Source organism: Hypoxylon trugodes, assembly GCF_022578975.1.
Source record: "Hypoxylon trugodes strain CBS 135444 unplaced genomic scaffold F4822scaffold_8, whole genome shotgun sequence".
Lineage (NCBI taxonomy): Eukaryota > Fungi > Ascomycota > Sordariomycetes > Xylariales > Hypoxylaceae > Hypoxylon > Hypoxylon trugodes.
This window is the reverse complement of record NW_026250023.1, coordinates 996870-1018722: the sequence shown is the minus strand read 5'-3', so window position 1 is coordinate 1018722 and position 21853 is coordinate 996870. Positions and strand designations below refer to the sequence as shown.

General features: G+C 47.6%; 9 protein-coding genes across 9 annotated transcripts; 7 read left to right on the top strand and 2 right to left on the bottom strand.

Annotated features, from left to right (window-relative positions):
- Positions 1-569: 569 nt before the first annotated feature.
- Positions 570-1987, top strand: F4822DRAFT_445378 (alpha/beta-hydrolase; the record flags this gene model as incomplete). Its single annotated transcript, XM_051463374.1, has 4 exons — positions 570-898; positions 953-1066; positions 1120-1713; positions 1772-1987. 4 exons carry the CDS (start codon positions 570-572, stop codon positions 1848-1850), a joined length of 1116 nt encoding a protein of 371 aa, XP_051311209.1. The 3' UTR covers positions 1851-1987.
- A 100-nt stretch (positions 1988-2087) lies between these two features.
- F4822DRAFT_413020 (uncharacterized protein) lies at positions 2088-3689 on the bottom strand. Its single transcript, XM_051459008.1, has one exon. The coding sequence runs from the start codon at positions 3411-3413 to the stop codon at positions 2679-2681; it is 735 nt and encodes a 244-aa protein (XP_051311208.1). The 5' UTR covers positions 3414-3689; the 3' UTR covers positions 2088-2678.
- Positions 3690-5290: 1601 nt separating this feature from the next.
- F4822DRAFT_344001 (uncharacterized protein) lies at positions 5291-6813 on the top strand. The gene has a single exon (XM_051455851.1). The coding sequence runs from the start codon at positions 5613-5615 to the stop codon at positions 6615-6617; it is 1005 nt and encodes a 334-aa protein (XP_051311207.1). The 5' UTR covers positions 5291-5612; the 3' UTR covers positions 6618-6813.
- F4822DRAFT_344000 (MFS general substrate transporter) lies at positions 6814-8803 on the bottom strand. The gene is made up of 3 exons (XM_051455850.1): positions 8273-8803; positions 8019-8222; positions 6814-7968 (listed from the first exon to the last, which is right to left on the bottom strand). The coding sequence occupies exons 1-3, from the start codon at positions 8710-8712 to the stop codon at positions 7011-7013; spliced, it is 1602 nt and encodes a 533-aa protein (XP_051311206.1). The 5' UTR covers positions 8713-8803; the 3' UTR covers positions 6814-7010.
- Positions 8804-8952: 149 nt separating this feature from the next.
- F4822DRAFT_413014 (RCC1/BLIP-II) lies at positions 8953-11168 on the top strand. The gene is made up of 3 exons (XM_051459007.1): positions 8953-9933; positions 9987-10602; positions 10657-11168. The coding sequence occupies exons 1-3, from the start codon at positions 9202-9204 to the stop codon at positions 10917-10919; spliced, it is 1611 nt and encodes a 536-aa protein (XP_051311205.1). The 5' UTR covers positions 8953-9201; the 3' UTR covers positions 10920-11168.
- A 649-nt stretch (positions 11169-11817) lies between these two features.
- F4822DRAFT_343958 (uncharacterized protein) lies at positions 11818-13413 on the top strand. Its single transcript, XM_051455848.1, has 2 exons — positions 11818-12385; positions 12440-13413. Exons 1-2 carry the CDS (start codon positions 12103-12105, stop codon positions 13354-13356), a joined length of 1200 nt encoding a protein of 399 aa, XP_051311204.1. The 5' UTR covers positions 11818-12102; the 3' UTR covers positions 13357-13413.
- Positions 13414-14960: 1547 nt separating this feature from the next.
- Positions 14961-16972, top strand: F4822DRAFT_343981 (Di-copper centre-containing protein). Its single transcript, XM_051455849.1, has 4 exons — positions 14961-15138; positions 15218-15654; positions 15723-15885; positions 15940-16972. Exons 2-4 carry the CDS (start codon positions 15443-15445, stop codon positions 16741-16743), a joined length of 1179 nt encoding a protein of 392 aa, XP_051311203.1. The 5' UTR covers positions 14961-15138; positions 15218-15442; the 3' UTR covers positions 16744-16972.
- Positions 16973-17854: 882 nt separating this feature from the next.
- F4822DRAFT_445376 (alpha/beta-hydrolase) lies at positions 17855-19674 on the top strand (the record flags this gene model as incomplete). The annotated part of the gene is made up of 1 exon (XM_051463373.1): positions 17855-19674. Exon 1 carries the CDS (start codon positions 18064-18066, stop codon positions 19672-19674), a length of 1611 nt encoding a protein of 536 aa, XP_051311202.1. The 5' UTR covers positions 17855-18063.
- Positions 19675-20068: 394 nt separating this feature from the next.
- Positions 20069-21614, top strand: F4822DRAFT_445374 (uncharacterized protein; the record flags this gene model as incomplete). The annotated part of the gene is made up of 2 exons (XM_051463372.1): positions 20069-20848; positions 20956-21614. 2 exons carry the CDS (start codon positions 20069-20071, stop codon positions 21307-21309), a joined length of 1134 nt encoding a protein of 377 aa, XP_051311201.1. The 3' UTR covers positions 21310-21614.
- Between the last annotated feature and the right edge of the window lie 239 nt (positions 21615-21853).

Here is a 21853-nt window from a genome sequence, read left to right as displayed (position 1 = left end):
TTGGTCCACTATGTCCGAATTTGGAAAACGGTGCTTCTCGGGCGACATATCTCATCTCACTAAAATAAGCGCTTGTGCAAGGGGCGTAGGGCATCAAGTGAAGCACCTACCAAAGACATCTATAGAATTACCTAAGATATTAGGTATCTGTATAGTTCCATTATCCTAGTTTGATCGTTACGGGGCGGTAACGAGGAGAAACCTACCATGCTAGAATTGCGATAGTCCGCCGGCGAAATCTCACCCGGCCATTATGTAAGGGTCTTTCACGATGATGACTTTTCTCGTTCCGACATAGTAGATTCGTATGGAATCGAATTCACCAGCGCTAGGATATCTTCAGCTTTCCATGAGGCTTGGTTGTCAGCGACCTGTGGATACTTGTGGATATTCGACTTCATTTTCACCCATGGATGATCAATCATGGAAGCTAGGAAGAACACTCCCTGTTCACACATCGTGAAGTAGTAGAAGATGAATATATAAACATGTCCATCTACCGACGAGAGGTAAGCAACATTCCTCATCTGCACTCTCAATCAAGTCGTCGCCAATTCAGACAAGTCAAGATGTTCGCTTACTCCCTATTAGCTCTCGGCCTTGCTGCCGTAGCCTCAGCTCGACCTTACCCCACACACCAGAGTTGCAAGGAACTCACGATACCTGTCACTGTCAGCGTGCCGCGCTTCATCTTGAACGCGACAGTCAACGACAACTGGGATGCAGTCGCCTTGACGCTAAACCTCACCAGGAGGGACTTCGGTAACCTCACCGACCCGTTACCTATCCTTGGCAAGACCGAAACGCCGGTAGAAAGCACATTCAAGCTCGGCGCTACACTTTGCGGAACAGGTAGCTCGCTATTGATCCCTACTCATGGTATTATCGAGTCTAAGCTGTATGCGCCCTCCATTTTTACTCGTTAAAAGGATGATGACTAACATGAGCGTAGATACTGGAACCCAAACTTTGAGAACTCTGAGCAGTACAACTTCGTCCAAGCCGCTGTCGCTGCTGGATACTCTGTTCTCAACTACGACCGTATCGGGGTGGGCTCATCTTCCAAGTATGTAAACGAAATGATCTTAGTAAAAGAGCGATGATTAACCATCTTTTCAGGGTCGACGCACTATCGGATGCTCAATTCCAGGTAGAAGCCGCTGTGCTAGACTCGCTCGTAGACTATGCGCGAAACACCGTAAACGCCACCAAAGTCGCACTGGTCGGTCATAGTTATGGCTCTTACATAAGTGTCGCGTCCGCGGCTAGCAAGACGACCGCCGTCGATGCCGTCGTGCTCACCGGTTTCGCGGGAAATTTCACTTACTTCGCTCCCTTCCTTGCTGGATCTAGCTTCCGTATCGCGCGACTATCCAACCCCGTTCGCTGGGGTTCCCTAGATCCGGGTTACCTGACTTCTGCCGACTTGTTCTCCGAGACGTACGTGTACTTCGGTGAGGCGCATGACTTCGAGCGCCGTGTCGCCGAATGGTCGCACTACGAAGGCAGTGAGCCGTTCGCTGTCGGTGAACTTCCATCCCTTATCGCAAGCAGCCCTCTTGACTTTGGAGCGATCACTGCACCTGTGCTTGTCCTACAGGGCCAATTTGACCTTTCGGCTTGTGGCGGTAACTGCGTCGGATTGCTAGATCCCTTAAAGAGCGAGTTCGCGGGCGCTAAAGTCGTCGAGACCGTCGATAATCTACCATCTGGGTAAGTCGTGATGCTTCTCGGCCCTATTGAATGCTTTTGCTGACCGCTTACATTATAGTCACAACCTCAACCTGCATAAGGTCGCTCCACAGGCGTTCAGCACGGTTTTTGATTTCCTGAAGCGCCAGGGAGTGTAAAAGGACGCGATACTAGCATTTACACGATATGACTTTATATAATAATTATTTTTAACCTCATGTTCTGTTCGTTAAGATACCATTAATAGATAGAATTAATAAATCGTTATATGAATTGGCAGTGGTGCCACTACAAACGCCAGATAATTGGGCCTCTATGCAAGGGCACTTACTGAATGTCCCTTGATCCTATATTATGACTCTTAACGATAATGGCATCTAGGTGGTAGCATAACTCGATCATATTATTCACAATTATTGGCAGCATATACAGAAGTTGATGGCGGTCAAGCTGTTTGATCCACTTTCAAATTCTCAACACTTTTTCTAACACAATTCTGCACAGGCGCACGGTACAGGCCGCATCGGACAACTTCCTCCTGTGGTACAGCTCAGCGAACTTCAAAATATCCACTATCTTGCGGTGGTAGCGTCCAACTTGCATACATTCGATGTAACCATACGCACAGCTAAGTTAGCTGCGCTCCTGGCGCTTCCCTATGAAATTGTCGAAAATGTCGGTAGTTGGTTCTATCTATCCTCCGCGTGTCTTCTTTTCCTTCACTCCCAGAAGAGTCTCCATTCCCAATTTCCCTGTTCGTGAGGTTTCCCAAGTATTAGGAAATACGAAAAAAATGAAACATGACCCAAATGTTGATAATATCGCCCCTTATAATAGTTACAGTATATATTTCTCCCAATGTCATAATATGCAATTCAAACCCCGGTGTAAACTCCCATATGAATGCTCCCCACGTGAGTGATTTGTGTTGTACAACGGTCGCTGTCCTGGTTCCAAGCGTTCATTTACAGACCTCCTCCAATTGTTCAGAATTCTAGGTATAGTCCCTCTCTTGGGTTCTCGTAGAAACTTCCACCCATTTCTCTGATTAAACGGCATCTTTCCTCCATGGTATGGCAATTATTGATTCTGCCGATACCCCTCGCCGTCGCATCGTCATGTGTTGTTCGTAGAACCCAGACCCCGCCACCGGGCGGCCATCCCACAAAAGTGACGGGGTCATTGGATTTGTCTGGGTCCATCGCATTCCGCCGGTAAGCATCTTCGCTTTCCCACCACGTCGCGCCGAGTCTGCGCATGTTGTTGCAATGTGCATCCTCCTCTTCTTGATCGAGAGATCTCATGGCGATGTGGAAGCGGTCGAGTCCTAAGAAGTCTAGCTCGACCGCAGTACAGTGACGTGCATAGATGCCCCCATAACTAGGATATCCGCGCACGGCCGCACCAGATCGCACTCCAAATTGCGTGCGAAATTGGGGCCTGTCGAGTACTATGAGGAAGTCATCGTCGTTTCCTGGATCGTAGACGAGTTGTCGTGACCCCGATACAGATACAGGGTCCACGTCCTCCTCTTCGGGTTCATCGTCGAGACCTCGCGATCGCGTGCTTTGTGCTAAATCGCGTGTTCGTGGGTGTCTTGAATGGTGGGTTTTTAGTGAGAATAGAAAGCTGCCAGATAATGCTGCGAGGAAGAATATGGTGGGCGTTAGCAAGGACATGATGCCCGGGGAAGAAGACTGTGATCGCATTGTGGAAGGCATTTTGGAGGCTTGCGGATCTACTCACCTACCTATAGGTACCCTAGGTAGCACCCATAATAAATTCCAGGAAATTCTAGGGTTGTTATGCCCACGTCATCTTGCGGATTGACTACGATGGGGGACTTGGGCTCCGACGGTTCCCCGATGCTTGCCCAGTCGTGTTACGTGTTATTCAATCATTTGCATATGAAGATGCATATGAAGAAAGGATATACGATTGGGAGAAAAGCTCACTGGGATTAGGCATTTCTTGGTCGCATAATTAAGAGCTCTAACATAGGGCTGATATGTAGCTGGGCGAATGACCAATGAATTCATCACTCAGCCACTCGCTACAGCGCACCCTTTGCCCTAACTTGCATACACGTGGCCGCGAACACAAAGTGGCGAGCCACTTTTATACCTACACAATTATTGCGGGTCGAAGCTATTCACAAATAATATTCATAGATCTGCAGGTACCAATGTTGTCTTCAAACAGGAGTGATCATGACTTCATCAACACTTGCTTCCTGTATCGTTTAATGGCCACCCTCAGAATGGTAAAGAGGCCTAATGGGTCTCGTGAGCTCGGTCCAGGACAACACGACCGTATAACTCAGGGGTCTGGATTTTCATCTATGTACGTAAACCGCGAATCTCGTCACAACTCATCAATTGCACAGCCCGCCAAGCTTGACGTTCATGTATCATCAGAGTTACAATGATGCGAGACAGCTTCTTCAGTGGATCCAAGAAGCGGAGTGATATCGGCAAACAATGAGGCAACCCAGCTGAATTGGGATCGGTAAACGGAAGAAACCCGAACATTGGCACTTGACAACCGCGAATCGGTAGTTAACGATGCACATCGTCTTCCGACGTTGGACCATACACGGAGGCCGATTCATTCTTCCTAAGACCCCGAAAACGACATAGCCCAGGAACACTCAACTCGCCCCAACCCGACGTGGCTCGAAACAACACAGCGACTCTATCCAAAATAACACTACATCCCATGATAGGCTAGCCAAGAACGAGTCATATGTATTAGAGTAGAATAGGATAATTGGCCATGCTTAAGAGAGAATCGCATGTTGGTAGTGCCAACAACCACAACGAAGGACTTGCGATAATCATACCGACGGACTTAGCGGGCGACGATCAACGAAGATTACCAAACCACCAAGAAGACCCCCAGGACTGATCTTTCAAGTTCCTGAGAGACTTGAAGCGTAAAACTCTTTGGGGTAGGGTAGATCCGCGAAAATAGATATCAATTGGAATCAAGATCCGGGCACGGCGCATTCAGCGAACAGGGTTCACTCAATCGCTAGGACCCTTATATCATTTTCTATTAATTTCGGCAATCTTTATCAGATCAACCCCGAGATCTGATCCAGGCGGGCCGCATCTATGTTAATGACGACGGCGTAGTAGTGGAAATTCTCCATAGGCACCTTTTATGCGAGACACGTGGAGACGTGTGGATTCGTCTCCAAAGCATACCCCCTATATTCAACCCAGACCTTCAATTTCTACACTTCAAAGGCTCAGATATCGCCATATTTCTTTGGTGAGTTGATAGTCAGGTAAATATCGAGAAGATTCTAGCCCAGGTATATAGGTAGAAGTTTCACCATTAGGCATATGGAACTAGACAGGTTTCTAGGTAATAGATTCATTTAAGACGACTCGCGATGATGGGGCTGAAAACTTGTCTGTGCGTACAGGCTCTAGAACCCACCTCTAGAGTCTCGCATTTCAAAATGATCGTAGCGTTTACGGTGTGCGATGCGCGATACCCGATCGTACTCTACTGAGTTCTTTATCTAAAGAGTTTAGTTATTCAAAACTAGAGACGCCCATAATCAAGTGAATCTTCCGTGAACGGCTGTCATGATTCCATTTTTATATTACGTCTCGAGATAACTCTTCTCAGAGTGTCATACTAATATGTCCCATCATCAAGTTCGAGGTGACTGGCTAAGATACTACCAGTTTCCTTCGCAGAGGAGCAACCGAAACATAATGCGGATGATGAAGACTACGCGATTCTGCGAGAGTTGGACTAGGAATGTTTGTGAGTCTACGCTATCCATACGGCACATATATAAAGCCCCTCGACTTTAACCTCATATTCACGATGAAAGAGCCCGCTATCAGTCCCATAGATAGATTCCTTTTCTTCTCTCTTCGCTCTTCAAAAAATCCGACAACATGGACGCGTTACCTACGGTCGCAATAGTCCTATTGGCTATCACCTTGGTTGTGATGGGATTTGGAATACTGAAGACATGCCGGGTAGTGGAAAATCATCCTCGACCCGAACCCCCGAGCTGTTTCCATTTTTTCCCCAAACTTCCTACGGAGCTCCGACTCATGATATGGGCATATTGGTGCGGGAAGCAGCCTGCAGTTCGCCACTATATAAGCTACGACAAAGACCGTTATGATTACCGAAAGTTCGACGTGCAGCTTGAAAAATTCACGGCTAGCTTTACTGTAATAAACCAACGGAGGACGAATTATAGCCGTTATATGGACCCGATGACATCCGAAATATTGGCTGGCGATGTTGTAAGAGGGATCCAAATTTGGGACGAACCACCATGGACAAACTTGAAGGATAGCGTTTTCTTCATCCATTACAAGCATATTGAAGGGTTCAATGACACGGTTTTAAGAGATAATCTCCTGGGCCTCTACCGAACTCCGGTGCGGACAGTGTACGGCAGCTGGCGTTTTCTACACCGGGATTATTGGTGGCGACAGATCCGGCATTTAGCTTTCACAGTACCAGAATCCGGAGAGTTCACTGCCTTACATGAGGAGTTCTTCTCCTGGTTTCGCGATCTAAAATCCGTGTTCTTGTTGCATTTTTGTGGCCCGCCGCGCTTCAGGTGGCGCCGAATGCCAGTGATCCCCGCGAATCCTGGAGATCCTCTGAGATCGAAGGGATTTATGAAGTTTGACGACTTGGCTACTCTTGCGTACCGCCCCAGCAAAGCCATGACCTCCACATACCGACGGCTCGGGTTTAAAATACGAAAGGGCGATCCCTGTTTTAGGCGCATCGCAACTAATTTCGCTGGGGAGCTGGAGGCAACGTGCCGTCTCCGCTATGGCAATATTGATATACAGATCGTAGAAGATATAAGCCAGGGTTTTCCTATTAAGACATGGGGTTTTGAGGGAAATGCGATGCTCCCTAATAGGGAATGAGAAACTTGTGTACTATTGTAATGACTACTTAGTAGGGCGTACGATCATCGTGGCGGAGTAGCACTCATCAACTACTCATCAACTCGATCTAGATTTCATATAACTCATAGAAGCTGAATGAGTTTTGGGTGAGAATCGGTTTGGCTATTATCTCCTATTTCAATCAAGATAGGGGGTGCGTGTAGACATTATTTGGCTTGGCTCGGCGATGGGGTGATTCTTGGTTGTTGTTCATAGATATGTTGCCTTAGACGTGTACGGGATAATATCAATGTAAAAATGTATGAATAAGTGCAAGTGCTTATAAACTACACTATGACTACTAGTCGATATAAAATTTATATCTGTTGACTAGGTAGTGACATACCCTCTTCTCATACTCGGCGTAGGTCTTTAATCGTTACGCTCCAAGATGGGCTGATGTTCTGGCGACGACTCTTCATCGGTACTATCGGTCGTTGCTGGTTGCACAAATAGCGATAAGACCAGCATGACGAGACATATAAACGACACGCCAAGATACGGCAAGCCAATACTCTGCCCACCTAGTCGCATACCGAGCGTAAACAGAGCAGCAAGCGCAGGCGTCGACCAGATATTACTAGCCATCTCCGAGAGACCTATGATAGTAAAGAGCCTCGACCGATGCTCAGTGTCAACATGCGACGCTCCGATGCTCTTAATAAAACTTGCCGATCCCGAACCAAGCGACATAATGAGAAGGCCAGCCACGAAGACGGGTAAGGATGGAGCTATGCTCAAGACAAAAGTGCCGATCATGGAGGCGGCGAAGGACCAGCGAACTAGTACCAGATCCCGGGTCTTCTCGTCGGATACGCGTAGCCACTTAGGTAGCGTTGGTTTTACCACTAGGCTAGAGACGAATGGAACTACCGATAAGACTGCAACTATATGAGCGACGCCGTAGATGGATTGGACGTAGCCGGTCTTGGCTAGAGGGATGTGGTAACGTTTCGAAATGAACTGGATCATGAATTGTAACGTGCACATTATGACCGGGAATGACAATATACAGATACATATCACCAAAGCAACGGACCGCTTCGTAACAATGAATAAGGAGTCTCTTAGTTGGTTGAGGCCTTGGTATGCGCGTGTCTTGAATGAGTTGTGATGGGACTGGGTGTCGTCATCGGCATTATCGTCGGTTAGCTTCCGATGGAATGTCTCTGGAATAAGAGCTACCATGGCGGTAGCTAGAATCCATAGTATGAGAGTAACTAGCATGACCGGCCAGGGACCAGTCGAAGACATCATGAGCGAAGCCAAAGCCGGCGAGACGAGGTTGCCAACCAGGCTTGAAACGTGGATGCGCATAAAGCTGATTGCTCTATTGGGAGTAAGTAAGACGATAGGAATCATTTCATTGTGGTTACACACCTATTAGACTCAGGTATTACATCACTTAAGATGCTGTATATGGTAGCGGTCATAACAGGTGCCCCGCCAAGTAAATGGCCAATGGATGCTGTCCAAAGCAATCGAGGCGATAATGTGTCTGAAAACCAACCAACAATCATAGTAATTAATAAGTGAATTATCATGCCTATCGAACTTGCGGCATATACAGGTTTACGACCAACACTTGGATGAATTAGCGGGAAATGTTCGACAAAGAATCAGGTCGTGCTCACCGATCTGCCACAATACCCCATAATAGGGCTACTAGACAACTCATTCCAGAAGTCAAGGCTTCAAGACCGGCAAGTAGATATGCTAGCCTGGATTGGATAACATCATCTTTGCAGAGTGCTTCATCAATAGGCTCACTTGAGACTGGGGTCTTGCCGTAATACTCATGACATAGTATATCCTCGAAAATTCTAGTCATAGGTATTTGTTTGAAGGCATCGGCAGTAGAACCAGCAAATATTATGAGGCATAGTAAGGCAAGAACGGCGCCTGGTTTGTGCGCTGTTGGTAGGCTAATGGCAGCGCTGGTGACAGATGTTAATGTTGAGGATCTCGAGTGACCGGGCTTCCACGCAGATGTGGAGTTGTCCGCTGCCCACACGAGGGGAGTGTTCTCAGTGACGGCCGCGACCTCATCGTCGTTATCTATTCTTTCGCTCATATTGAAGGAAGGCGGGCGTTTATTGAATGTTGAGTTATATTATATACATTTCAAATTGAATGAGATTTGTTCATGTTTTGGATAAGTATTCTGAACCAACGCGGGATTGAGAAGCCGATAACATCCCTTGAATCATCCCTTGAAAGCTTAGGTAATTCAAATATTACATAAGCAAATAATTTGGTTACTTGGATTATTCTACGCGTTGCCTGATTAAACTGGCTCTTCTCACCATTACATCAACTTTCTACTTCATCAAAATCTACGATAGGTAAGGCATTATGCTCTTCACTTTTGATATACTATTACTTCGAGGCACCGTCTGATGCGGTGCCATATTTATTCTCATACCATGTCTAATTTCTACCATATCTTTGAGGATACGCCCGTCTGCTCAAATAATCGCTTTCCAAAAGCACATGAACGTTCTAGATTCTTTGATTCCCCCTTTCATACTCATATATCTCTTCTAGATCTGCTTCTTAAACGATGAACCGTGCCAATCGAGTAACTAAACGATCGTCTGAGCGAACGCTGGTCTCATCGGGCGCAGCATCCCCGCGCTTGAGAAGGATCCATGCTGCCAAGATAGCCGACTCCGACAAGGAAAATGAGGTCCAGCAAAAAGCTTCAGCAACCCAATCTAAGCGTAAAAGAGCCGATCCGGGTTTACTAGAGAACAACGATGGAAAATTTAAGCGCGCGAAACCATCCTCCGACTCGACTAAAAACACGACTGCTAAGAAACGTCTTGCTCGCGTGAAGGAGGCCCAAAAAGTCGACGGACCGCTCAACAAGGCACCCACTGCACCCTTGGACATCTTCGTCTTCGGCGAGGGTGCTCTCGGGGAGTTGGGTCTTGGAAGCAGGGAAGTTAAAAATCGATTGCCATATGAGGTGTTACAACCGCGTTTAAACCCGTTCCTCTCCGCGAAGGATGTGGGTGTTGTGCAACTCTCCTGCGGCGGCCTACATGGTGTTGCGCTCACCAAAGATAACAAAATATTCACTTGGGGAGTAAATGACCACGGCGCATTGGGAAGAGATACGAAGGTCGAAGAGGAGGACGAGGATTTATTGAACCCGGCCGAGAGTACACCTGCACCTGTTGATCTCTTACACCTCGGCCCTGGTATCACATGGGTCCAAGTCGTTGGCTGCGATAATGCCTCGTTTGCTTTGACTGAGGATGGCAAGGTATATGGTTGGGGAACATTTCGAGTGAGTTGTCTCTACCGTATGATGCGATGTACTCTCGCTAACGTTTCGTTTAGGGAAATGATGGTGTGATGGGCTTTCGAGACGATCCGGAGTCGCCAGAGGTCCAGAAGACTGCGACTCTAATCCCGGAGTTGAAAAATATCATCCAACTAGCCGCTGGAACTAATCATGTACTCGCTCTCGACAGTAAAGGAAAGGTCTACGCATGGGGTTGTGGACAGCAGGCTCAAATAGGTCGACTAGTGCCTTCTCGCCGTCCTAGATCCGCTCTCAGACCTGATCGTGTTATCGCCCTCCCCATCAAGGACGCGAGAGTTGTTAAAATAGCGTGTGGGTCCTACCACAGCTTTGCTATAGACCAAAAGGGTCGTGTTTTTGCTTGGGGCCTTAACAACTACGGCCAGTTGGGCATCTCGGACGAAGCCGGCGAAAACAACGCCCACGAGATGAAGCCCCGCTTCGTTGAAAGTCTTCGTTACCACAATGTAGTTGATATTACTGGCGGACAGCATCATTCCCTCGCTGCAAACGATGACGGCGAGTTACTCGCTTGGGGTCGCATAGATGGATATCGGCTTGGTCTTCAGTCCGAAGCCTTCACGGAAGAGAACACTATCTTCGATGAAAAGGGGAACCCTCGCATCCTAGCGACACCAACTATCGTGCCAGGTAAACCACAACGCTCTCCTATTTTCATGATCCCTTATACTAACTTCTTGGCAGATCTGCCGGCAGTTGGCTCGGTCGCAGCTGGGGCGGATCACAGCTTCACTCGAACTTTAGGAGGAAGGGTTTATTCCTGGGGATTCTCGTACGGCGGTCGAACTGGGCAGAACACCTCCGAGGATGACATCGAAGTTCCGACCTTGATCAACTCCAAGTTTGTTAGAGATAGGAAGTTCGTATACGTCGACGCCGGAGGCCCATTCTCAGTACTAGCTGCCGTTGCTGACATGGAAGACTCGGCTAACAGTAGTACTTTGTGAGTGGTCGCGGGAAATAACTCAACTTGTGAACGCTCCTATCTGTACGGATGGGATATACCAACCATGTATATGGTCATACTTAGATATTGACCTAGTTTGACACCAATTCTTGTTCCGATTCTTCGCCCTCCAATTTGTAGACCCAACTCCCAGAAAGCCAAAATGATACAGGACTAGATATAACAACCTTAAGCACGATGAATTTACATAGATGCCTGGATCATGAATTTATTTTTATTTGGTATTTATTTACTCGATTTTAGTTCCGTCAGCCCGCGAGACTCGTAAAGGTTCTCTCGCCTCGCCGTTCATCTCTGGAGTTTATACCTAAGTCCGCAAGCAATAGTACGCTATATCATAAACATACTGAAAGTTGAGAGCAGATCCGAAAGCATTGGATTGATTATTGAAATGTTCGTGCAACGTATGCGTCGGATACATCCGAAAAGAAAGTGCTTCCTTCGGATACGACTCCGAAATTTTTATATGAAATCGGAATAAGTCCGACACAACAAACCAAATTGTAGGCGTAGGCAGAGAGTGAGGGAACATTCGCATTGAAAGCGCGACCGTAGCTATTACATTAATTGAGCGTTCACGAGCGAGGGGTGGTATAGTTGAGATGGAATGCTTGATCGACGCCCAAGGAACTGATGGCCTAGCAAGGCGGTAATATCTCTCCTTAGACATCTCCAAGGTTTCAAGGAGGGCGTCTAAATCCAATAATTAGTTGATTCAGGTGTCTGGTCAGGTACCTAGGCAAGGGAGTATAGGCCTATAATTGGGGATATGGAAAATGCGACGATGCACAGCCCCCTGGAGAAAGGCAATATGAGAGACCCAACACCCTAAAAGGAACACCCAATTAAGTGCCTAATAAGTACTTAGGTAACTTCTGAGGGAGCCCATTAATCACTAATATGCCTGCCATTACGCCTAATACTACCCCCGCCGCATGAATGCATAGAGAGCTTGTAGGCTGACCATTCTCATCATTTGCACCGAATTATTGGCTATAGATATATTCAAGAAGCTTCAAATACTGGACTAGGCATTTCTACTTCACATAATAAAGTTAAGAGGTAATTATATAAAAACCATAGTAGTACAAGTCCATGCCTATTTTCACGATGTCGGACGTCGCACACCAAGTACAATTTTACTCGCACTCTACCTACCAACAATGGTTTTTCAGTACAGCTCCCTGAACGCCGGTCCCGGCCCGGATCCAGCACCAGGTTGCTATCTTGACAGCGCACTCGCTTTTGAGAAAGGGGAGATCCCACTTGACGAATTCTTCCGACGATGTCTTCAGCACCTTGGGACCTCGGAAAAGCCTTCGCATGAAGTCCACGATGTCCGAGATGGACAATGGTACCTACTCTGGAAGTATTATCACACGTATGGACCGGTCGCTGCTGCGATCAGATTATGCGGATACGATCCGCGAGCTCGCTCTACGGACGGTTCGTTATCATTCTAAATAGCCGCATCGGGCCAATCGCTAACTACGTGCGAAGGCAAGAAATTAGTGCCTATTTTGATGGCTTGCACTTCCAAAGATAGCAACATAGATTCCATCCGCGCCATAAGCGCCAGCAATTTCGAGGCTGATGCTGAAACCGTTCTAGCGACGCCTCTCATCCGCCAGGTTCTGATGGTCACTGCAATTCAAAGCGAGCACTGGTCGTTAGCCGAGGAGCTCATTCAAATCGACTGCCCACCGCCGCCACCAGAAGATAAGTGCGTATTCACCATGCGCGGCTCAGCACTCTGCGAAATGGTCCGCGATACCGACATCCCCGCTCGCGTCTGGACGGCACTTATCAAAGCGCGATGGGTGCCGGGGACATTCTCACTAGCGATCGTCGGGAGTCAATGTCCTAGCACAGAAGAAGGAATCGCATTACTAGAAGCGGCTCAAGCCGCCGGCTTAGACCTGAAGGATCGCAAATCAGGATACGGCGAGCGAATGCACGATTTCGCGCTAGAGCGTGGCCACCCGGACACCGTCAAGTATCTGCGCAAGCTCTGCTCGATCACCAAACCGCTGCAGAATCATATACTCCCGCGGGCCGTGGAAAAACGGGAGTCGGGCGGGGTGGAAATGCTAAAGTGGCTTCTCGATGAGCAGAAGCTATACATCAATTGGATGGGAGCATCAGACCCCAACGGCTACGCCAACTACGACCCACGCGAGCGCGCAGAACAAGAGTGGTATAACGCGAAGTCGGCCCTACACTGGGCTGCTCATAAGGGGAATACGGATGCCGTCCGCTTCCTACTAGAAAGAGGCGCCGACCCTACAGTGCGCGACGCTGTGGCACGGACGCCACGGAAGCTTGCAGAAGGTGCTGGGAATACAGCTGTTGTGGAAATTTTTGATGAATTTGAGCGCCAAAAGGATCCAGGATTCTTGTCGAAGATCTTCGGATAATTCGGAGGAAATTGCGTACTGAAAGCCACAGAGACGCCACCATATTCACATTACCTATCAGAACGCTAATCCCTTGAGATTTGCGCTGAGATTTTCAGTAGTTCATATCAGTAATCACGCCCGAGAACGCCAAACGGCCGTACATATAGCCACGTCATTCGCCAGTGCCGTCGCGGATATGATGTTTACAAGTACATATGCCCTCAGTCTTATCATACAGTTACTTGTAGGGAAGCCATGAAATAAACCCTTGGGCACCAAGACAGAAGCAGAAGTCTTTGTAATAACTCCAGACCGAAATGCATAGCACAAATTTAAATGAAAGTATGTTGGGTTTTTCAGTTGATCCCCGTCTAGATACCCCGGACCACGGGTTATTTTAACCACTATTTCAACCAACAATACCTCGTTCATTTTCGTTTGAATTGTATACAATGTCCATGGAAATTCTGGTTTGATTGGTTATTAAATGCATAGATGATCGACATACCTAGGCATGTAAGTATTTTCACCATTCGTATTCGTAGAAATATCGCGGGATGATACTGGCCGCTTTCAGCGGCTTGATAGCACGGCCGTCTGTTGTAATACACGCCGCCCCTAAAAGTGGGTTGCAAAAGAGACTTATCGTCCCGTGTCGTTCGTCATCAAATCATAGGTACCCAGGTAGATTAAAGGATTGGAAATTTCCCGGTTCAATCCTATAGGTATGAAAATTCCCTTGCTAACTCTGTCCGGCAATATTTTGAATCCACAAAACACATCCGTCCGCTAATATGCTAAGAAGACATGGTGTTCATGGCCCTGTAGTGAGGATATTCGTCAAGCTTGGTATCTGTAACACAAGTACCTAGGGCAACGCCAGTGGAATGCAGGCAACCGTCGCATGCGTTTTTCCCCAATCATCAGGTAGATCGTTAACAGTGACACAGTTTACCCATTTTGAGCGAAAACTCCCTCCTTCCTTTGAGACAAGATAGAAGTCGCTTTCCATGAGGGCTTCATCTCCAATGAGTCAACTAAACACTCTGTGGGGGTTGTTGGCCCCTTGGTCTACGAATACTTAGGTACCTATGGAGGTAAGCATCTGACCATTAAACTGCTTCCTATTGCTCATTGCTTATTGTATTGCGTAGTCTTTCCGTCCGCGTTCCGCTCCGCTCCCTCTCACCTGCGACATCTAGGGCTGAAACCATTCTTGATTTAAGATATTTATCGATGTTTACTTAAAATATCGATTTCCGTATTGTTTTTGCGAGTGATGTCAGATGCGTTGTCAGTGGCTACATATGTACTATGTAACTTGCTTTATATAGGATGAGACATTGACAATAGTTTTACGCCGCAGGTACCTAAACTACCTAGGTAGGCGATATTCGTGACCACTCGTAATTTCAATTGCTATCGAGTTTCCGGCCGTGTTTTGACCTTCCCTCACGAGCTTATGTTGATAACAAGCTTTTCTTCGATTTAAGAAGTGCACAGTCATCATCTATTTTGAATGCTAAGATCGGGTAAAGAAGCAGGACGTTAGGCGGCACTCGGAGCGCGCGTTACCGTCGTGCATAGGTCTGCTCTTTCTTGAGGCACGTGGGAAGAGATGTACCGATCAGCAGAGCCCCTGGGGACCTCCAGGGAACCACACCGGAGAAAATAAAGGGCGCTACCTACCTAGGTACCGAAATACATGGAAACACAACATTGTTACCCGCAGCCTGGTTAGCTATTCAATTCCGATCTCCCTCGGGTCCGATAGTTGCAGCTAGATAATGCCTATAGTACGTAAGTGTCAACTACCTACTTGAAAGGGTCATCGGCCTTTGGAATTCTTACGGAATGAGGCTCACACACTGCTGACCAGATGTTGTACTACACCGATCCCTGGCGAGAATGTCAGGTCGATCACCCATTCCCTACCTAGGTATATAATGACTAGGTGCCTGACACCTCGTCGGTACAACCGCTCGCGCTCGTGGTGTAACCAAAGGAATTTTTCTCTTTTCTACACCTAGGCGGTTGAACTGCCCATGCCGTCTAGTTGGATAGAGCTAGTTCTACCCCAACACAAGCCGAGTCATATACTATAATGCGCCTACTTGAGATTCCAACCCTACTAGGGATATGGATTGTCTTATTGAGCCGGGCGGTAGTAGCTAGGCCCGCACAACGCAGCAACGAGGGTGGCATAACAATGCCTAGTGAGTTTAAGACTCTCCAGGACACATATCAAAAAAACATTAGGGCTTCCTTAGGCTCCAACGGCTGCACAGATAGCAACATATCCGTCCGCAAGTCATGGTAAGGCAGTACAGCTTCTAGCCTCTAATCGAGCCCTTCTCTGCTTAAGGCACTGACACGAATGCTAGGGATGAAACCGATGATGCAACAAGGACTGACTACATCCGCGCCGTACATTGCTTAGCATCAAGACCGCCAAGAACGAATACCAGTCTGGCCGGCGGCATAGTAAACCGTCTCGATGACTTCACCTACATCCATATCAACCAAACCAATATCATACATCAATCAGTATGCAATCTACTCAGATACTATTTTATCGCGACTATGCTAATCAAATTATAGGGTTATCTCCTCCCATGGCATCGCCTCTTCCTTTGGGACATGGAAAACGCTCTACGAAATGAATGCGGGTATAAAGGACATCTCCTCTATTGGGACATCGCCCGCTTTTCGGAGGATCAAACTAAGTCGAGAGTCTTCGACGGATCGATGACATCCTTTGGTGGCAACGGTGTACCCGAACCCCACTCACCTGACAACCTTACCATACCTGGCTTGGCCATAAAAGACTTCCAACTACCCATGCCCGCGGGAACCGGCGGTGGCTGTATCACGGACGGACCCTTCAAGAATTTTACTATCAGCTTAGGTCCCGTGGCCAAACCGGTCATTGACTACTCGAATGAGTTCGGTTACGAACCAAACCACCGATGTTTATCACGAGATTTCTACGATGGCACGAGCAAGGGCGTCCTCACATGGGCCAACGCGACGAAAATCGTGGCTTCCGATACCATACATGAGCTCCGGACCAACATCGAAAATCTATGGCACTTCAATTCACACACGTACATAGGACGTGAGGCGGCGGACCCATTCAGTACACCCAACGACCCCGTCTTCTACCTACTCCACGCACAGATTGATCGCCTCTGGGCGATATGGCAAGGTCAAGATTTACAAAATAGGACGTATGCTATAGACGGCAATCGGACGTTCTTTGGCATCCCACTGGATTATGCGCCAAACGTACCACCTAGCCTAGCCACAATAAACGATACCATGGAACTGGGCCTAGGGTGGAGGCCCTTGACGAAGGAAGGGATGCCGATGACGACAGATGGACGTTGTTATATCTATGAATAGAGTCTGCGATACCAATCTTAATGTTTTTTCTATGTTCCTTTACACTTGGCATAATGTTTATTCAGGTAGATGCACGAGATATGAGAGACGTATGGCATATAGAATTCTACTAGGTAGTCCTTAGTATGTCTGGCTTCATCACGCCACAACAAGAGCACTCAATATTACGAATCGGACCCCGTCGGGGCCTAGAGATAGGCGATTATCCTCGGACATAATCCATTATGTATCTGAGTCACTTCTGCTCATGTGTGATGATTCCGTAGGGTGTCGGGAAGGAGATTTCTGAACCATGTTTCAAACATTTTCAGTTAGTTGAGTTATCTTCTTCTCGATTCGGTTGCGTATATCGGGATCCACTTCCATCTCGGGACCGAGACAATCCATGGATGAGTTCGTCGGTAACCAGTTGGTTTGCTTTGCAGAAATAGATTGCGCTGCGTAGGCGGTGGTTCGTGAAGTTCCGTGATATCGGCTTGGAGTTTGCCGACTTGCCTTCAGGTGCGCCACTTTCGGATGGATCCTATGCGTTTTTTCCGTGTGATTTATAAGTCGTATAAGGCTGACCCTAGATCAGATAGATAATTAGTAAGAATAATTAGCAAGGCGAAAGATAAGAAGACGATTGAAGGATTATGAAGCAAGCAAGCAAGGCGAGAGCTTAGACACCGTTTGCCTGTGTAACCGCCGGTACAGTTCACTACCACAATGTACTACATATCAGAGTCTTATATAGATTAAACACAGTAAAAATCCACAACTCATTAGAAAAATTGATATGATTACCACGGGTGAAAATGAAGTTAGACCTAATTATAGTATGGTAGGTGAAAATGGCTCTTAGGCGGTTAGGGAAAGGACTATACGCTATATTATATATCATCTACTCACATTGATGCTATAGTTCGCCGCATATAGCTACTAATCCCCAAAACTAGATCCTACCCAAAGGTTCCAGTGAATAATATTTAGCCTAATGGATCCATAAGCATGAAAGAGGCCTAGAACGTACCAAAAGAGTCCCTGAATAATCACGCGGGGTTCCATTCTTGGAAGTCACATGTAGGGACTCAATAACAAGAAGGGAAGCTCATTACAACTTTCAAGTGCCGACATATTTAGTATAGAGGCACGGTAAACCACGTTCATGTGTTGGCAGGAGATGGCGTCCGTGTGTATTTGTCGTTGTATAAGTAAGGTTGTTGTTCTTCGAAAAGACATTATCGTGGTCAGCGATAGATAATTGACCCCGGTTCAAATGGAGTCTAACAGTTAGATCCGATCGTAAGGCGCACGACAGCGAGGATCGTTCTTGGCGTCATGGTTTTATATTCATCTATATCCACAATGAGACGCCTGCTGTTATTAAGTAGCATTTTGCTGAAGATCGTCGCAGCTGGGGACCTGTGCGACAGGGAACACAACTCCAGTTTTACAGTAGAAACTCTTACCGGAGTGTATACCGGCCTAGAGGAACCGGATTATCCAGGGGTTAGGACATTTCGCAACATCCCATACGCTGAACCACCCGTGGGAAAGCTCCGATGGAGACCGCCAGTACCTTTACAACCTTCTCGGAAACATCACTATTCGCATAGGTTTCCTCCTTCGTGCCCACAATACTTGTCATCGAAATTGTCATTATGGAACGCCAATATCACCGACTTTTCAATCTACACAGGGGATCAAAGTCACCATGCTGGAGAAATAGCGCAGACAACTGCAGAAGATTGCTTGAGTCTAGCGATTTGGACCCCTATCAATGCTACATCCCAAGACAAGCTTCCGGTTGGCCTATTTATACCTGGTGGAAGTTTTAAGGGTGGTGGATTAGATGCCCCTTACCATTCACCTGCCGGATGGGTCAACCGTAGCCAGAAACACATTATGGTGACAATGAATTACAGAGTCAACATTTTCGGATTCCCTAATGCCGTTGGATTAGATGATCAAAATCTCGGTATATTAGATCAGCGGCTAGCATTGGAGTGGGTATATTCCAACGTCGAGGCCTTCGGAGGTGACTCCGATCGCATCACAGTATGGGGACACTCGGCTGGTGGAGTTTCGGCGGATGTGTTGAACTTTGCATATCATGAAGAGCCATTGGCGGCTGGATTCTTCCTGATGTCCGGAGCGGCTGTGCGTACATTTGCGCAAGAGGATAATGCGTTGCAGACGAACTTCACGTTTGTTGCAGAACAACTTGGATGCGGTTTTCCGGATGATCCCGAGGCGGAAATCGAGTGCATGCGCCAAGTGCCAATCAGTTTAATTTCGAACTTCGTAGGCCGTTATGGAGACGACAAGAAGAAGCCTTCTTTATTCTTTCGGCCCACAGCTGATGAAAAAGTCATATTTAAAAACTACACTGAAAGAGCGGAACGGGGCCTAATATCTAAAGCACCGGCGCTTATAAGCGATACTTCTAACGAACAGTCTAGCCTCATCGCGTACCCGATCGAAAATCTATTGGGTGGTCCGAATAAGACACAGGTTGATAAAGGAACTCTAGAAGACTTCATCTGCCCAGCCTTCAACTCGTCAAATGTTAGGGAACTGAACAACCTTACTACTTACCGCTATCAGTACGCCGGGAACTTTTCAAACCTAACTCCGTTTCCGTGGATGGGGGCCTACCACGGAGCGGATCTACCGATGATTTTCGGAAGTTACAACCTCACCGGCGGAGCGACAGAACTTCAGAGGCAGGTGGCAGAGACAATGCAGGACTACATATTAGCTTTCGTATCCGACCCGGAAAATGGTCTAATGGAACGGGGTTGGCTGCCTAGTAACGCCGCACTGGGTATCGATGGGCCTATGATGCGCTTTGGGGCCGGTAACACTGTAGTCCAGAATATTAGCTCATGGGAAGTAGACAGTGCATGTGCAGGGACTGGGCAATATAATTCACGTCCAAGTGAATAAATATAGAATAAACGTTTGACAAGCCAGTGTAAATGGATGCTAGAAAGAGTGCGTGTTTGCACTGAGTCATCTCATTGTTCATTATATTTCTCAGAGAAGCGAGGTGATTCTATGAAGTATTTTACACGTATGACTCGGCATCCAGCAGAAAGGGTCGGACTCACCAAAGCAAAGGAAACCACCGTTGTCATCGACACTATCCGGAGCGGCCACCACCCACAACGCTTAGTCGCCTTGTTCTAGTAGGTGACTTCCATACGAAACCAACACAACCTAGGCGACAGCAACATTTCATTCACCTATTAAAAACAACATGCAGCACCAATCCCTCGAACCACAAAACCCTTATGATTTATTTTATCCTCTGACCTATGGAGCCCCTTTCGATGGCACCATGGCCTACCCGCAGAATGATCATCCCAATTTAATGGGTGAAGACAACATCGATCTTTTGCAGATGGGTTTGTTCAATGATAACGCTATCGGCCACCCTTCAAGACCGACTGGATCTACAGGAAGCGTTCGTCATTCGTACACACACATCCGCCCGCCGACTTTACCAAGCCTCGGACCGATCCCCACAGGACCCCATCCAGCGGCAACTTCAGGACCCCGAGAACAGAATAGATCCACGCCATACCCCAGACCAGGTTTCCCCGGAGAGTACGTAAATCCAACTGCGACCCATGGAGGAACAGAGCGACCTTCTCCCGTTTACGAACAACAACGAATCCCGCGAGTCTCACAAACATCACGAATCTCGAAGCCCCTGCGAACTCCGCGACCTCCGCGAGGTCCGCAAAGATACACAACAACGTCAATTCCTCCCCAGCAACAACGCCCGATACAAGGCCGCTACACAGATTATCAATTCGCTATCTCTAACCTCCAAAGTTCACCTTCCACCAACCCCCCCACTCCCCAAGCAACCACCCAGACTCCCAGCACCAGTAGACTAAAGCTAGAAGCTGCTGGTCCCGCAGAGACCCACGTACCTATCAAGCAAGAAGAGGAAGTCAAGGAAAGAGCCCCACGCCGCCCTTACGGCCTTGACCAACTCGAGGCAGCTGTACTACGACTAGAAGCTGAAGAGAAGCAACGCAAAGCAGAGGAAGCGGCGAAGAAGGAGGAAGAGGTGCGAATCGAGGCAGAGAGGAAGGAGAACGGATTTCGCGTAAGTGACATTTTGATCTTTTACTACCTTGTTCTTAAATACCCTCGGCGCCTTAAAACATCGCTTAATGCCTAGTTATGATAAAGACTAACAACTTCATGTTATAGTGGCCAGGCGATACATCGGACTTCCCAGCAGAGGCGCTCGCGGACTACAAGATACCCGGCTGCGAATTACGCGCCAAGGCCGTCTGCATCGGCCACCCTCGCGATCCCGAACTTTCACGCCTCCGCGTCAGTGTCTTCGCTATGCGACCCGAGGGTAGCCGCGACGTCTTATTCAAGATAGCTAAAGACGGTTCGTCGATCGACGAGATTCACCAAGGCTACCCCATTAAATGGGAAGACGTTCGAGTCCATGCGTACTTCCAAGGTATGAGCGAGTTTGTAGCTGATCACTGGATTCGACACCTTTTAGCTATGGTCCCGGGCGTCAACGATTCGATTATGAAATGGACTTAGGGTCTCATTCGCGGAGACGGCGGAGGAAGACAGGAATGGTTCTAGTTTGAGATGGATTATACACGTTATAGCTAGCCGCCATGGTTAGCTAAATAAATGCATGCATTTCCTATTGTGAATATCGTCCATCTGAATACTTATTACCTTGAAATGTGACTCCAGACGACTCATGACACAATCCCACCCCCGAATCAACTCCTGAATCGTTATAACACATATTCTTATGCATCTATTCGACTACCAAGTAGATGCGCTTAACCTAGAAGATTAAGATCTTTGGATCTCGACCCTTGCTTCGATCATCAATGCGCAGTCATTATCATATGGAATGCCTTTAAGGTTGTTTTTATACTTCTACTGTCGCTTTCATGGATCATGCACGATCCTAGATCGACTCGCCATAGCCTCATCGAACGGCGCCGATACTGGGCTGCCTCCACCGAGCGCACCCCTGGCCACGCATGACACTGCCCCTATCACCCATCAATGCTACTGGACGACAACGTGGCGGCGCTACAAACATACATACAGAGTGTACAGCCAC

Bases quoted from the DNA above. Each gene is read 5' to 3' on its own strand.
- F4822DRAFT_343981 (XM_051455849.1), top strand. From the start codon at position 15,443: ATGCGCCTACTTGAGATTCCAACCCTACTAGGGATATGGATTGTCTTA. The intron at 15,655-15,722 runs GTAAGGCAGTAC...CACGAATGCTAG, and splicing joins ATATCCGTCCGCAAGTCATG to GGATGAAACCGATGATGCAA. The intron at 15,886-15,939 runs GTATGCAATCTA...ATCAAATTATAG, and splicing joins CCAATATCATACATCAATCA to GGTTATCTCCTCCCATGGCA.
- F4822DRAFT_344000 (XM_051455850.1), bottom strand. From the start codon at position 8,712: ATGAGCGAAAGAATAGATAACGACGATGAGGTCGCGGCCGTCACTGAG. The intron at 8,223-8,272 runs GTGAGCACGACC...AATTCATCCAAG, and splicing joins TGGGGTATTGTGGCAGATCG to TGTTGGTCGTAAACCTGTAT. The intron at 7,969-8,018 runs GTGTGTAACCAC...TACTCCCAATAG, and splicing joins GTAATACCTGAGTCTAATAG to AGCAATCAGCTTTATGCGCA.
- F4822DRAFT_344001 (XM_051455851.1), top strand. From the start codon at position 5,613: ATGGACGCGTTACCTACGGTCGCAATAGTCCTATTGGCTATCACCTTG.
- F4822DRAFT_413020 (XM_051459008.1), bottom strand. From the start codon at position 3,413: ATGCCTTCCACAATGCGATCACAGTCTTCTTCCCCGGGCATCATGTCC.
- F4822DRAFT_413014 (XM_051459007.1), top strand. From the start codon at position 9,202: ATGAACCGTGCCAATCGAGTAACTAAACGATCGTCTGAGCGAACGCTG. The intron at 9,934-9,986 runs GTGAGTTGTCTC...CGTTTCGTTTAG, and splicing joins ATGGTTGGGGAACATTTCGA to GGAAATGATGGTGTGATGGG. The intron at 10,603-10,656 runs GTAAACCACAAC...ACTTCTTGGCAG, and splicing joins GACACCAACTATCGTGCCAG to ATCTGCCGGCAGTTGGCTCG.
- F4822DRAFT_343958 (XM_051455848.1), top strand. From the start codon at position 12,103: ATGGTTTTTCAGTACAGCTCCCTGAACGCCGGTCCCGGCCCGGATCCA. The intron at 12,386-12,439 runs GTTCGTTATCAT...CTACGTGCGAAG, and splicing joins GCGAGCTCGCTCTACGGACG to GCAAGAAATTAGTGCCTATT.